Source organism: Poeciliopsis prolifica, unplaced genomic scaffold (genome assembly GCF_027474105.1).
Source record: "Poeciliopsis prolifica strain line A6 unplaced genomic scaffold, Auburn_PproV2 SCAFFOLD005, whole genome shotgun sequence".
Taxonomy (NCBI): Eukaryota; Metazoa; Chordata; class Actinopteri; order Cyprinodontiformes; family Poeciliidae; genus Poeciliopsis; species Poeciliopsis prolifica.
The window spans coordinates 14,235,374-14,249,769 of record NW_026562380.1 but is presented as its reverse complement, the minus strand read 5'-3'; the positions used below and the strand labels follow the sequence as shown (position 1 = coordinate 14,249,769).

General features: G+C 38.2%; 1 protein-coding gene across 2 annotated transcripts; it reads left to right on the top strand.

The window, feature by feature from the left end:
* The first annotated feature begins 1,388 nt into the window (after positions 1-1,388).
* p4ha1b (prolyl 4-hydroxylase, alpha polypeptide I b) lies at positions 1,389-14,271 on the top strand. Of its 2 annotated transcripts, none has more exons than XM_055030003.1 (15): positions 1,389-1,694; positions 4,742-4,824; positions 4,993-5,089; positions 5,679-5,830; positions 6,586-6,723; positions 6,876-7,115; positions 7,215-7,432; positions 7,517-7,693; positions 9,161-9,231; positions 10,387-10,486; positions 10,649-10,702; positions 10,791-10,856; positions 11,743-11,811; positions 12,085-12,181; positions 13,030-14,271. In XM_055030003.1, the coding sequence occupies exons 1-15, from the start codon at positions 1,681-1,683 to the stop codon at positions 13,098-13,100; spliced, it is 1,647 nt and encodes a 548-aa protein (XP_054885978.1). In that variant the 5' UTR covers positions 1,389-1,680; the 3' UTR covers positions 13,101-14,271. The 2 variants fall into 2 exon arrangements, with proteins under 2 accessions (XP_054885978.1, XP_054885977.1); XM_055030002.1 differs by lacking the exon at positions 9,161-9,231 and adding an exon at positions 7,852-7,922.
* Positions 14,272-14,396: the final 125 nt, after the last annotated feature.

Sequence of the window (14,396 nt, the reverse complement as noted above, 5' to 3'; positions counted from 1 at the left end):
TAGTTGTATTTATTTATTTATTTTTAATCAGCTGTGCAATCTTTCTATAAAATTAAATATTCAAATTGACACTGAATAATTTTGAAAGAGAGAATGAAAAGAATTACACATGAGTCCCTTTTGGTTCTGGACTTCAACACCAAATATTATTGTATAGATTTCTGTTTTCATAGTGCCTAAAATGTATAATTTTTTCATTGATGCAATATGACTCTCTGTCCACCAGTGCAGTCAACAAGGTGGTTTGCGTAAAGGGGGAACCTATCACTGACTTTAACGTGGATTCTGGTTCTCTCCACTCTTTCTTAAGAGCTTGACTCAGGGAATGCAAAATTAAAATCTTTCTGAACTAAACTGACTACCCCAAAACAAAACACAGGGAGACGTTCTAACTAACAGGTTTTTAGGGTGCATATCCTTATTTACCGCCTTTTCTGAGGTAAATCAGATTGGTGGTTAACATTGCTTTCTTATGTAAGTATCGACTGATCACCGATCCCCCAAACTTAAGGAAATCAGGGCTGATTTTTTTGTTGCAGCCATACAAATCAGCCTAACCCACTACTAGTTCCAAGCAGACAGATTCCAGGCTGATGGTTAAAGATAAGCTAAGGTGAGTTTAAGTGCATTTTAAGACCACTGTTTTTTGTTAATTTTTCATCTCAACAATCACCACAGTCCAACTGTCCATTCATCTTTGTCTGTAGCTGCTGATCCTTGCAGAGTTGCTTCTTGGGGCTGGTGTCACTGGGTAAGACGAAGGGTTCAGCCTGGACAGGTCTCCAGTCCATCACAGGGCAGCAAAGTTTTATTTCTGGACTGGCGTAACATGCACAGCTCCACGAAGAACGACCCTAAGCTGAGATTCTGTTTGAATAAAGCATAACACACCGTTTTAAGATAAGGTCTACTCTTCTGTGACCGACTTTAAAACGAGAATCTTCCCCAGGTCCCCATTCAAGCAAAAACGGTGACTATAAATTATGGTTAGTAAACACTTGCATGCCGGTGGAGTGTATTAGGCCTATGACTAATACACAGTGCACTAAGAAATGAGAGTAATCAGTTCATCACACACAGCTGCTCTTGGCTCCACCCTGCAGAATTCAAGCAGCATTCCAGACACTGGAAGGAAGGAATGTTCTAGTATGTGAGAAGCAGAGACTGCAGGTGGAAATAGGGTGAAAGTTTGCCAAAGTTTCATATTCCAAACTTAACAAAACCTCCATAAAAATGTAATGAGTAGAATGCTTCATCTTAAATCCGGTTTTAGGTGTGGAAACTGCACTTCCATGTTCCTTCCTGCCTCCCTGGACGTTTTCAATACGTGGCAGAAGCGTGCCGTTACTTAGGAGACTGCGCTCAACAAAACCCTTTACGGTCGTGTCACTGTGGGTTTAAGCTAAAAAATCCTACAACTTCCCCCATCATTCACACAGGACACCTCCTGTTTCACCCCCCACACCCCCAAAAACTGTACGCATGTGAGCCTGCACGTAGCATTCAGGCCGAGACTCCCAGAGATCCAGCCCCGGCGTCCAGAGAGCCAACAGTTCACCGAAACATCACAAAGAGGAGGACCTATCCCCCCCAGTTAATTCAGCGAGTCCTTCCCGAGGAAGTGAGATTTACTTCAGAGGACACGGCGGCTACGGACACGGTTCTCCTGCTTGCTACGGGATGCTCTGGACGAGGTAAATACAGCCTCCTGAATCAGATAAGAGACGGACCATTAAAAAAAAGGCCTGTGCGCACATTACACGGTTATTCTCTGGCTGAGTTAAAGGCTGCGTGTTGTACCCAGACTAGTGTTAGCACGGGGCATTAAATGTTTAACTGAAAGCTAAGTCCGCTAGAGATTTGCAACAATAGCCTAAAATAGATACAAAATAACAACCTGGCAAACAGGAGACAAAAGAAAAGCACGCGTATCTGTGCCCACACGTCGCTGGCGTAGTTGTGGCATTCCTATGCAATGTAGCGTGGGATGCTACTGCTGCCTTCACTGTGCATTGTTTCATTTGAATTAAAACAACAACAAAAAAATAGTCTAAACACATTTTCTACAACCCGGCAAATGAGAGTGGAAGTATTATTGCTGCTGTCAGAATGTAAAATATTTAACAACAACAAAAATATAAGAAGTGAAGCATCTTGCTTTAATACATCAATTAATCTGTACAGCACAAATTGACCGTCAACCAACGATTCTTGTTAGTGTGTAGGTTTCACTTTGGCTTTGAGCAGGTTAGACTCCATCGGAGGGATTTCAGTCCGCACACGAGTTTCCACGGAGGGGAGGGGCGAAGACGTGGCAGTCCTATCCTTTTCCATCCACATCCTTTTCTTTCTTTCTTTTTTTTTTTTACAGCAATGACTTTTAGAAGTAAAACCAGACATTTGAAAATAAGTTTCTCTTCCACGACTAAAAACAACTTGGATTAAAACGAAACATATGCACACAGCTAAAAGACTACTCTGATCAGTATTTAGTTTGTAAACTGCAGTGAGGTACGAAAAAAAGTGTTTGTTGAATTTTATTGATTGAAAATTAAATTGCCAATCAACAATTGGCAATTTAAAAGTATGCCAATTAAATAATAATGTATAATGTATGGTAAATAATATTTATTTATTTAAATACAAATAAGAATGGTATTGTATTTACAATAAATTAATGTAGTATTTACAATACATTTACAATAAATACTATATATTATTTATTGTATACTATGCAGTTTCTAATGTGGAATATTGTGATTTTATATAACAGCTGGGTGAAAGATTCAATGAATGGAATGATTAATATGATTTTTTTTCCAACTTTAGATTAGATTTGCTTGTTTATGTGTTGAAATATACAGATTTTTTTAAATTTAGGCATGGTCAGTTATATTTGGAGAGACATCCATTGTTAGAATTTAAAAAAATATTTTTCTGAATGAATAATTTGGTTAGTTGGTTAGTTCCAGATTATTGGAGCAGAACTGAAAACAAAATGTTTTTTTTTTATTTAAACAATCTTTAAATAAATGCCAGTTTCCTATATTTTCAAGTACTCTGCAATAATTTTATGACTAATAAAATACAGTATTATAGGTCAAAATCTAAGGCTGATAGTGAACTGTATGATATATGTTTTTCACTCTAGTAGATTTGTTATGCATATTGTTGGCAAAAAATACAGAAAGTAACTTGAAGTGCTCGTCTTGTGCTCATCAGTGTTAATTTTTTATTAGTCACACCATAAAATGAGTGATAGTTTCTTTGAATTAATCTGATGTTGCATTTCACAAAATGACAAAATAATGCAAACAAAGAACTGTTGGTTGCAACCTGATGTTGCTGTGTTTTTCTTTCAAAAGCAGAAGCAGAGAATGTGCTAGAAAGAAGAGAAAAAGTGGCCGGAAAATAAATGTGCTGTGTCAGAGAGTCTTTACGTAACTTCCCAAAGTTACAAAAAGATTCACCCAAATGTACATGTTTAATTTACTTTTAATCCAATACTTTTATCAGACACTTCATTTTTTGTGTTTTGGGGTTAGTAACACACATTAATTTTCAGTAACACTTTTTTCCATGCATGTTTCCATGTTTTGATTACGTGGGAGTTGTTTGATTAGATTTTTAGTTTGTCGTTGTAGCATTCTGCTGACTGAAATTAAAATCCCACAATTCATTTGTTTTTTTTCAAATGAGGGCAAAGTCGGAGCCTGCCTGAACCTGCAGTCTACTTCGATTCTCAACAGAGCTTACTCAGAAATGATCTCGCTATATCTTCAAGGTAGCTGGCACAACAGTTGTCAGTGTCATTGGACCTGAGTTAGGAGGACACCAATGCAAACTTCAACTGTGCAGACTGTCTGTGTTGTTCTAAGCATTTCACATGCCTCTGTGCCTTCTCCTTCACTCATTTGCCCTCACAAATAGCCCATAGGTGTGAGTGTGTGTGTTGTGTGTTACATTTTGCCCTCTCATTAGACGGGTAACCTTACTTTTTACTTGACTGAAACTAAAGGACTATCTATCTAAAGGACTATGCACATGTAAAACAGAATGCAGTCTCTATCTGGGTTTAAGTTTAGATCTGCAATGAGCACAGTATCTAACCATTCGTCACATGTGTTGATTTTATTGGGTAAAATTGTAATTCTTCCCTCCAATCTTTTATGTGTTCCTTTTCTGTTAAATGTGCATTTTTAAAGAGAAAATACAGCTGCATCCTTTACAGGCACAGTGACTTCTTGGATTGAAACCTTGTCCCAAACCAGACGTGTTGACACCAACCACAGACTTATTTTTGTGTCTCTGACATGGTTGTGGGGTTGACCAAATGTTTCTGTTTTAGGATGAAACAGAAGCATTTCTGGTTTAACTGTTTAACTGTTTTGTGTATCAAAATTTGAGTTTAATATTTTGTCATTCTCATTTTAATATTCAGCTCATTCCCACTGAAAAACAAAAAAAACAACAAGTAGGAACTTAAACTGTGTTTACTCTAAAACACAGAAAGAAAAACAATAAAAAGTGCAAATAAAAGTGCAAATGCAAAATCGAATAAATAAATATTAATCAGATAAATAAATAGAATAATAAATAAAGTAATAAAATCTATGACATAAAATTTTCAAGGAAATTGATATGTTGTTTTTCTGATGTAAAAGACACACATCCTATGACATCAGATGAACGAGCACATTCAGATGAATTCATCAAAAGGACTTATCCTGTTCTCTTTCAGAATGGAGCTGCCATGTTGGTGTTTCTTGCTGCTGAGCTGCCTGCAGTCACTCTCAGCCCACAATGATTTCTTCACCTCCATAGGTAGCACACACCTTCCTGTAATCCCAGTGATCATTCAATTTAACCGAGTCCAGAAGCAAATAGTGAAGCATTGCTAAACCTTTCAAATTGTGCACAGACAATATCAGTAACATATCAGTGATGCATTGTGTAACCCATACATGTTTCTTCTGATTTGTTGCCACTCAGGCCAGATGACAGATCTGCTGTACACTGAAAAAGACCTCGTCACGTCTCTGAAGGATTACATCAGAGCGGAGGAGAACAAACTGGAGCGGGTTAAGCGGTGAGAATCGAATCGAAAAGTTCAATCTGTACAGTACTGCTTTTTGTGGGTCACCATCGCGTCATACGAATGATGGCATTCCGTAACTTTTAAAAACAGAAAAAGATTCAAATGACAGGCACAAAGTCTCCATTGTCACCAGATATTTACAGATAGCTTTAAATCATCCTTTGAGAAATTACTTTCAATGCCAGTTTGCTTCGTATGGTTTGTTTTGTTGCATATCAAACCAGGACTCTTAGGTGCAAAATTTCAACGACAAAGACACATTTTCTAAAATCAAAGAGGATTAGATGCTATGAGATGAGCAAGAGCTTTACTTTGCATCCAAAAATTAAACTTTTCTGACTGAATAAGAAGATTCCAATGAATCTCTTGAAAACAAAAGTCACTACGAAAAGATCAGTTTTATAAACTAAAGCCTAACACTAATTTTGAGGAATATTTGCTCTGTCATGTGTTGCATTGAACTCTATGTTGCTTTTATTGCTAATTTCAGAAACAGTTTTGCATTTTTTGAGCAGCTCCGGTGCAAAATCCCATCATTTCCGATCAGTACTCTTGATCTGTGTTGTCGTTTTCATGGCAGGTGGGCCGACAAGTTGGACTCCTTGACAGCAACAGCCACACAAGATCCAGAAGGGTTTTTGGGTCATCCCGTCAATGCCTTCAAACTGATGAAGAGGCTGAACACAGAGTGGGGGGACCTGGAGAGTCTTGTACTTAGTGACACCACTGATGGTATGGACAACTGAGAAGTTTTGGCATTCACAGTTAGCTCTCACATTAACATTAGAATTGACAAATTCTAGTGTGAAAAGTTCAAATTTATTGAAATTTACTTGAAAGATCTGTCAAACAAAATGTACTTGTTGTTTCCGTTGCATGTTCTTACTGCGGAAAAATAAGAAAAATCCACCTTTTAGATTCAGTCATTATTAAAATGACACATTAGAACAAATTCCACAATTATTGACACATTTATAATCTCTAGAAACTCTTAAAGATGAACATTTGTGGTCATTTGTATCTTACTTGTTTCAGTTGATTCCAGATTTATCAGGTTTTAAGACATTTGACTTTTCTTCAAAATGGGAAAGACTAAATCAGAGGTTTTAGAGGTTGCACTGTTTGCTCAATGAGGAAAGCTCAGCAAACTCCATAACAACCAAGGGTTTTTACACATCTTTAAAACCGGTGCCAATAAATGTAGAATTGGTAAATACATTGTGGTTCACGTTTGTACCCTGGCTTCTTGATATCCCATACATAACACTGTGGCAAAGTCATATATAAAGCTGATTCTGTGTAACACCTTTTTTGTTGTGTATACGTGCGTGTGTGTTTTTTTTCCCCCAATTCCATTCATCATGTATCTGGCATTCAGCAACTACAATTCTCTTCTTAAATATAAAAAGCTGCCCCTAGCAGGATTTAGTGCTGTCGTTAATGGATTCATACGCCTCTAAAATACTTGATGTGTGCAATTCTTGCAGGATTTATCTCCAACCTGACCATCCAGAGGCAGTACTTCCCCACAGAGGAGGACCAGACTGGAGCGGCTAAAGCTCTTCTTCGGTTACAAGACACCTACAAGCTCGACGCCAACACCATTTCCACAGGAGACCTTCCTGGTAAAAATTGTTACCTCAGTAAATAGTCACACTTAGCACCGGGCTCAAAGTTTTTCTTTTTCTTTCTAGTTTATTTGTTGTCTTAACAGCACCCAATGTTTTTTTTTTTTTCACCCTCCATTGTCATTGTTGTCCTTTTATTTGCCCACCAGGTGTGAAGCACAAGAGTCAGATGACAGTGGAGGACTGTTATGAGCTGGGTAAAATAGCCTACTCGGACGCCGATTATTACCACACGGAGCTGTGGATGGCACAGGCCCTGAAACAGCTCGACGAGGGAGAGGAATCCACCATAGACAAGGTGACAGTTCTGGACTACCTGAGTTATGCCATCTACCAGCAGGGGGAGATAGAGCGAGCGCTGGAGTACACCTTGAGGCTGCTCAAACTGGGTGAGCTGCCATCAATGGTATTGGGGAATTGAATTAAATCCAGTCAGCTGTTTACAGTGACAGCGTCATCATTGCTCCAATTTTCTGCCACAATTTCAGACCCAGAGCACCAGCGTGCCAAGGGGAACGTGAAGTACTTCGAGTTCCAACTGGAAAAGCAGAGAAAAGCTGCAGAGGAAACGGCTCGGACGCAAGAGGAGCGTGGAAAGAGAGACACGAGCGAAAAGAACAAGAAAAAGAAGCAAAAGAATTCTTTCTCTCTGATTCCAGAGAGGAAGAAGTATGAGATGCTTTGTCGAGGGGAGGGTCTCAAGATGGTGAGGAAGAAAAGCAGCAGAAATAACGAGACGGAGTCTCACTTTTATCTGCCACTCTGGTTTAATTTTCAATCTCACCACTAGACCCCACGCAGACAGAGCCGGCTGTTCTGTCGATACTACGACAACAATCGCCACCCCAGGTATGTGCTCGCGCCAGTCAAACAGCAAGATGAGTGGGACCGCCCCTACATCGTTCGCTACCTCGACATCATCTCCGATGCAGAAATTGAGAAAGTCAAGCAACTGGCAAAACCACGAGTAAGTAACTCTCTGAGCAGAGGAGTGTTTTGTTCAGCGGCGTGTTGTGATTTTAGATGTTGAGAGATGGCAGGTTAAACTCACGAGGCCGGTTTGATGGGTTAGACAAGCATCCGGGCCTCTGTGTTGGGGGTTAAATCATGTCCCTGGCTTCACAGCTGCGCAGGGCAACCATCTCCAACCCCGTCACTGGAGTTCTGGAGACAGCTCATTACAGGATCAGCAAAAGGTAAGACGGAAGGTCGTAAGAGAGAGCTTTGGGGGAGCTTTTCTTTCCCTCAAAAACACATCCGATTTCTTCTTTGGTCTATTCAGAGCTCCACTTTGCTGCCTCATCAAAGGTCAAAGACTCTTGAGCTGAATGCGGAGTGAGACAACATTTATACGGTTTATGCAGTGCCTTGTAAAAGGATTTCTTGTCCCTTTTTATTTGTCATCATAACCCTGAACTTCAGAGTATTTTATTGGGTTATTAAGTGCTAGACCAACATAAAGGAGCATAAAATTGCTGAATGGAACAAAAATAATTCAGGACTTTCGATTCTTTTTAAAAAAAACCAGCCTTATGGGATGTGTCTTCACCAGCTGTAGTTATCTGTTTTGTCCTTTTTTTATATATATATTAAGAATCGAGTTGAATTGAGAGAGTCTGAAAGGTCACAAGTTCTTAATTGAATTTAGATTAAACTGCAGTTTACCACTTCGATGACCCTAGAAGGCATGTGTTTGCACTGCCTTTACACAATTTAATTTAGGGGTTCAGTTGAAGGGGAGAAATATGAGGCATACATCAGTTCTCAGAATTTTGCTTGTGTTAAAGTTTTAAACCTTGAATCCTTTTCCTTTCACCTCTCAAATATGCTATAGTTTGTGTTGGTTTGCTACATAAAATCCCAATGAAACACACAAAGGTTTACAATTGCAACGTGTCACAAAACTGGGAAAGTTCAAGAGGTTTCAATACTTTTTGCAAGGCACCTCAAACGTATCAGTGGACTATTACTGATTGACAAAGAAATTGTATCAAGTTGTATCAATGTTGCTAGCTTACTTTGGTTTGTGAAAAACCAAAAAAACCAAAGAAAGCCCCCATAGTTTATTTTAAACTATGGGGGCTTTCCAGTTTGGAGGTCTGCTTCAGAAAGGTAACACAACATGCTGAAAGGAGAGGAAAATGTGTTACCGTTTCTGCTAGTTTGTATTAACATAGTTGCTTTGTCCCACATGAGGTTCATCACAGACAGTCGATGAATAAATGAGCAACTTGATTATTATAAATAACATCTAGAAGTCCAGTATTGCTCTGCTGCTTTTTCTTTTTAATAACGTCAACAACCAGTGACTCCATCTGCTTTTCTTCTCTCTCTCTCTTTTCCATTTCATCCATCTTGCTCTGTCCTCTTTTTTTTCTTCTTCCTCCCGTTTTTATTTCCTCTACTCCTTTTGTGTCCTCTGGAACTGCCATAGCTAAGGCGAGCCACGGTGCATGACCCTGAAACGGGGAAACTTACCACAGCCCAATACAGAGTCTCCAAGAGGTAAGGGGTCACAGGTCAGCAGCTCCCGCTTTGTCATTGTCTAATGGCTGGCTTTGTTTGACCTTGCGCAGGGAAAATGAAAATATTTGGATGGAAAACTAACAATAAAAGGGTTTTAGTTGTTATTGGTGCAAACAATTTGTTGAAGCCAAGATAATTAAAACCTGTGGATGATTCAATGAACTCTTATTCCCTGCCTTATAGCCTTTTCCCGCACAGGAAAGGAGGTCATAGCGTGCCATCAAGGCTGCTGTGGTGCAGCTGTGCAGTTTTGTGTTGTTTTTTTTTCATTATTAAATGATGTCAGCAGAGGTGAAGTAGTTTTTCAAGGCCATGGATTGGATGACATGAAATTCCCAATTCCAAATCTAAGTGCTAGTTATCGCGTCTAAACTATTTTAGCGATGTTTTCTGAAATTTGTATTCATAACTAAATATAGCAGGCCCAGCAGCCAACTCAAACCCCCACATCACTTTGGTTTTACTGCTCCTGGTAGTTAATGTCAGAACACATGGATGTGAGGGTGTGGTGTCACTTTGATGGTTTTTCTGCGCGTTACGTGTGAGTCAGCACGTCGTCGTAGATTCGGTGAGCGATGAACTGGAGGAACGGATGGAAGGCTTTTTTTTTTTTTTTCCAGACGTGACTTGTTTAAATTAATTCCTTTCCAAACAGGAATGCCTTATGTATGAAAGTAAATCTTTATTTTAGGAGTTGGAATTTATTGCTGTGGAAACTCCATTGTCACAAGCCTGGCTGGTTTGATGTGGATATTATGGGATTTTATTGCTTATTCCATACAAAAAAAAAGAACAATTTAAAATTTTCACTTAAGATGGTGAACATAATCTTAGTACGCTTTTTTCTTTTTTAAATAGTGTAATCCTAAAAAAAAAAATGTTCTCGGTGGTGGTCAACCACCAAAGTGCACAAACCTGCACCCTGAGCTGACTGGAGATCCTTGGGCTTTTTCCATGTTCCCAGTTTATTCACACGTGTCTCCCTTCCCCCCTGCATGTTTTTAAGCATGGCATGAATTTGTTGGTTTACTGAAGAATTTTCTACTGCCATCTAGTGGGCAAATGTGTACCATACGCCAAAAAATAAACAAAAAAACGTCCACAATCTAACTTGCTTTGCCTCCATTATTGCAGTGCTTGGCTCACAGGCTACGAGGATCCTGTGATTGAAAGGATCAATGAGAGAATTGAGGACATCACAGGTCTGGAAATGGACACGGCAGAAGAACTCCAGGTAAAACCCTAAATAAAAACAAGCATTGACATTTACGAATAAAAAAAGAAAATAATAAGTGGACGTTTAAAAAGGCTTCTTGATTTTCTTTCCACATAATTATTGGCTTATTTCTGCATTCGTACAATTCAAATCACTTTTTATTTTTCTTTGACTTTATAGGTTGCAAATTACGGTGTTGGAGGGCAGTATGAACCTCACTTTGACTTCGGAAGGGTAAGCTTTTTAATTGTTGCAAGTTTACGTTCTGTTTTTGAGCTTTGACATAACATGACATTAAATCTGGTGTGCGACAATTCCACAGAAAGATGAGCCAGATGCGTTCAAAGAACTTGGAACTGGAAATCGCATTGCAACATGGCTTTTTTATGTAAGTAAACACATACAAAGATCAGAGCTGGCTTTAAGTTAATTGGTGGCTTTTGTTAAAAACTCCTGTTGCCATGTTGACGTGGTTTTTTTTTCACTTCTATGAATAATGTGCCAGCAATGTGATGTACGTTTATTTTTTTATTATTATGATGCTTGTTTAGAAGCCTTATAGTGCTAAAATGTGATGTGAAATAAATTATTTGTTCTCACTAAAATGAGAGTTGCACACCCTGAAAATGCATGCTTGCACAGATGATATGTTGACAGTCACCTAATATTTTTTAGGTGACTGAAATAATTAATTAATGGACAATACAATAATTTACATGAGAATATTTAGTGGTGCAATTCAGATATGTATTAGAGAAGCATTTCTAAATATTAAATTGGTAGGTCACTGTTGGAATATTGGCTGTTTTTCTTTTTCAATGAACTTAAATTTAATGGATTTTCTATAGGACTTAGATACATTTTTAATTGGAACACACCATTTGTCTCTCAAAATGTAAAAAGTCTAATGAGCCTGACAGTAAGAAAATATATTTATGTCGAGCAAATCTGAAAAACATCTGGTAAGTGACTATGTGACTTATGTTATTTCATTTTTTCATTTTTCAATAGCAAATATCTGGCAACAATCTTGATTGCTAAATTTAGTCACTAGCATTAGTAGTTAACTGTAGTTTATAAATAATTTCTCAAATATTAAATAGATAAAATAATAATAGTACTGTCCTTAAGTCCACATGTGTAATTCATAAATAAAAATAGCTTTGACTGCTCTGATGCAGGAGCACCTCCGGATCACCCAGTGGGAGCAGAGAATGATGTTGGACCAACAAACCTGTCGGCAGCTTACTTTTTCTTTGCTGTATCTGTTGCAGATGAGCGATGTGACTGCAGGGGGCGCCACAGTATTCCCAGATGTAGGTGCAGCTGTTTGGCCTAAAAAGGTAACAGCACACTACCACTTTATTTACTTGTAACATGATCAATTTAGCTGCATTATAAAATACCACATAATTCAATTTTAGACATTCAGATGTAATAAACACTAAATGGCTTTGAGTTTGGTAACATGCATTGATCTATAAGATGGTTCTTTCTAAATTATGTAGATAATAGTGTTTTTTTTTTTTATTGGGAGTTGATGTGTGAAATGAAACTATGCTAAGTCAGATTTATGCAGATGGAGAGTTGCCGCTAACATCTACCATTGATTGCAGGGTACTGCTGTGTTCTGGTACAATCTTTTTCCCAGCGGGGAAGGAGACTATAGCACCCGGCATGCAGCCTGTCCGGTGTTAGTGGGCAACAAATGGGGTGAGTTCCTCTTTCGGAGTTCAACCTTGGCTCTGCGTTATGACACACAGGATTAGTCTCAGTGGATAACTTCAGACTTCATGCTAGGATTTTCTGCTTCTTCATTTGGGTCCTTAGCATTGTATTAATTGCATATGTATGAATTGTAAATGAACATATGGGTTGGTGCTTTGCTGAAGTAGTTGCACCGCTTTAACTTTTCCACATTTTATCACTTCATTGCTTTTAGTTTTAATGTGTTTTGTTGGGATTTTATGAGAGCAATTGAAAAAAGGTAGTGGATTATAATAAACCTGAAAGAATTTGTGTTAAAAATTAAAATCTTACCAGGTGTACTACAGTAAAAAATGCAATCATTTGGGGGAGTGCCTCTTTGTTTTTGTTAAATACTTCAGTCCAGTTGGTTTATTAGAACCTGTAAATATCAGTTTTACTTTTGCAAGAAACTGCCAGTTGGATTTAGGTCTGAGCTTTGACTAGGCCATTCGACCATATGAATATATTTTTTTTATAAACTATTCCACTGAAGTTCTGGCATTATATTTAAGATTGCTGTCCTTCTAGAAGTGGTTTTCTACCAATAGGGTCTTGTTTCCCCATAGCATCATGCTGTTACCACTATGTTTCACAGTGGGAATGATGTGTTCATATTAAATTTCAGTGCTAGCTTTTCACTTCACCCTCTTTTTTTGCACCTTCTTTCATGTAAAATCCTAACACAATGGGTTGAAACTTTTGTGTAGTACATAAGCTAATGAGAAAAACATCAAAGAGTATGTAAACATTTGCAAGACTAAAGCAACTAACTAACTGGAATATTCTCAAGATGATGTTTATCTGTCTTCCAGTATCGAACAAGTGGATCCACGAACGAGGTCAGGAGTGGCGGCGACCCTGCGGCCTGAATGAAACTGAATAACGTTTTTTTTTAAAGAAAAACACAACCCTTCCTAATGAATCCCTTACCCCTCGCCTCATTCTTCCAAAGAGAGAACACTACAACACATCACAGGTGATCCATGGGGTCCAAATGGATCCTTTCCTCCCTCCCTGTCTTACTGTCAACAAACAGTCGGTTCTGGTCCTCACCCGTTTTCTGTCTGTGAGGCCGGAGATTGTTTTGATAACATCGAGCCCCCTGGACAGCGTCCGCGTCGCCGTGACAGATAGTATGTTCTTAGAGTCGTCAGATTGGTTTTGTGAAACGCTCGAGCTTTGTTCATTCCCATGAGTCCTTTGCACTCTGAATGAACTCCAGCTCTCTGTGGTGAGGTTATCCTTCAGTTTGTGACTGCAGGGGCCAGTTTCCCTCTCTTTAAATTGAATGGCATAGGATTTATTTTTTTGTTCTTCTTTTTTGCATTTGAATGTGGCCTATTTGAATTATCTTGTTTGACTGATGTGACCCTGAACCCATAGAGTTTTTGGAAACTGTGATGTTTTAAACAGTAAAAAAAAAAAAAAAACGCAACAGTTGTAAAGTGTAAAACTGTAGTAGGTTCACTGAATTTTCACTTTTAAATCTCAAACATTTTTAAACTTCAGACGGTATTTAATTAAAAAAACCTTAGATGGTGCATGAACAAACAAAAATCAACATGTATCACTGGTACAAGGAGCATTCAGAGCAAAGTTTTCATCTTTTGCTAAATCTATGCAGCACTTTTTTGCATGTCACACATTATGCTATTTGCCTGACTTTTCCCCCAGTGTTTACACTGTGACTTCACACTAAAAGTTATGGATGAGGTGGTGCATAAACAAGGCGTGTTTATAAAGTCATGCAAAATCCCATCTGCATACATTCCAATGTAGTCTGCTGTACTGTTTCATGAGTTCAAGTAGGTGTCTAGTTATCCTGCATAATGTTTGATGCAAAATTAATAATTGTCAGCTGTTTTTAATTAAATAAGAGCAAGGGAACAAACACTAGCCATCACAGCCTTAAAATCTCTGTTTTTTTTTATTGATTGTGGTATGTCTGTAAGAATGAAAATATTTGGATTTTCCAGAGATGCTTTTTATTTATATGTCCCAAGTCAACTTTTAAATATCTTTTCTATAATAAAGACCTTTTACTGACAAAAAAATAAATTGTTTATCTGTCTCTTCTTTCTGGAACTGAGGGTTGGATCTACTTTCCCTTATGTTTAAGGGATGGTAGAGCAGCATGACATAACATTCAGTATAAATGCAGTTTCTGATTTTCATATTT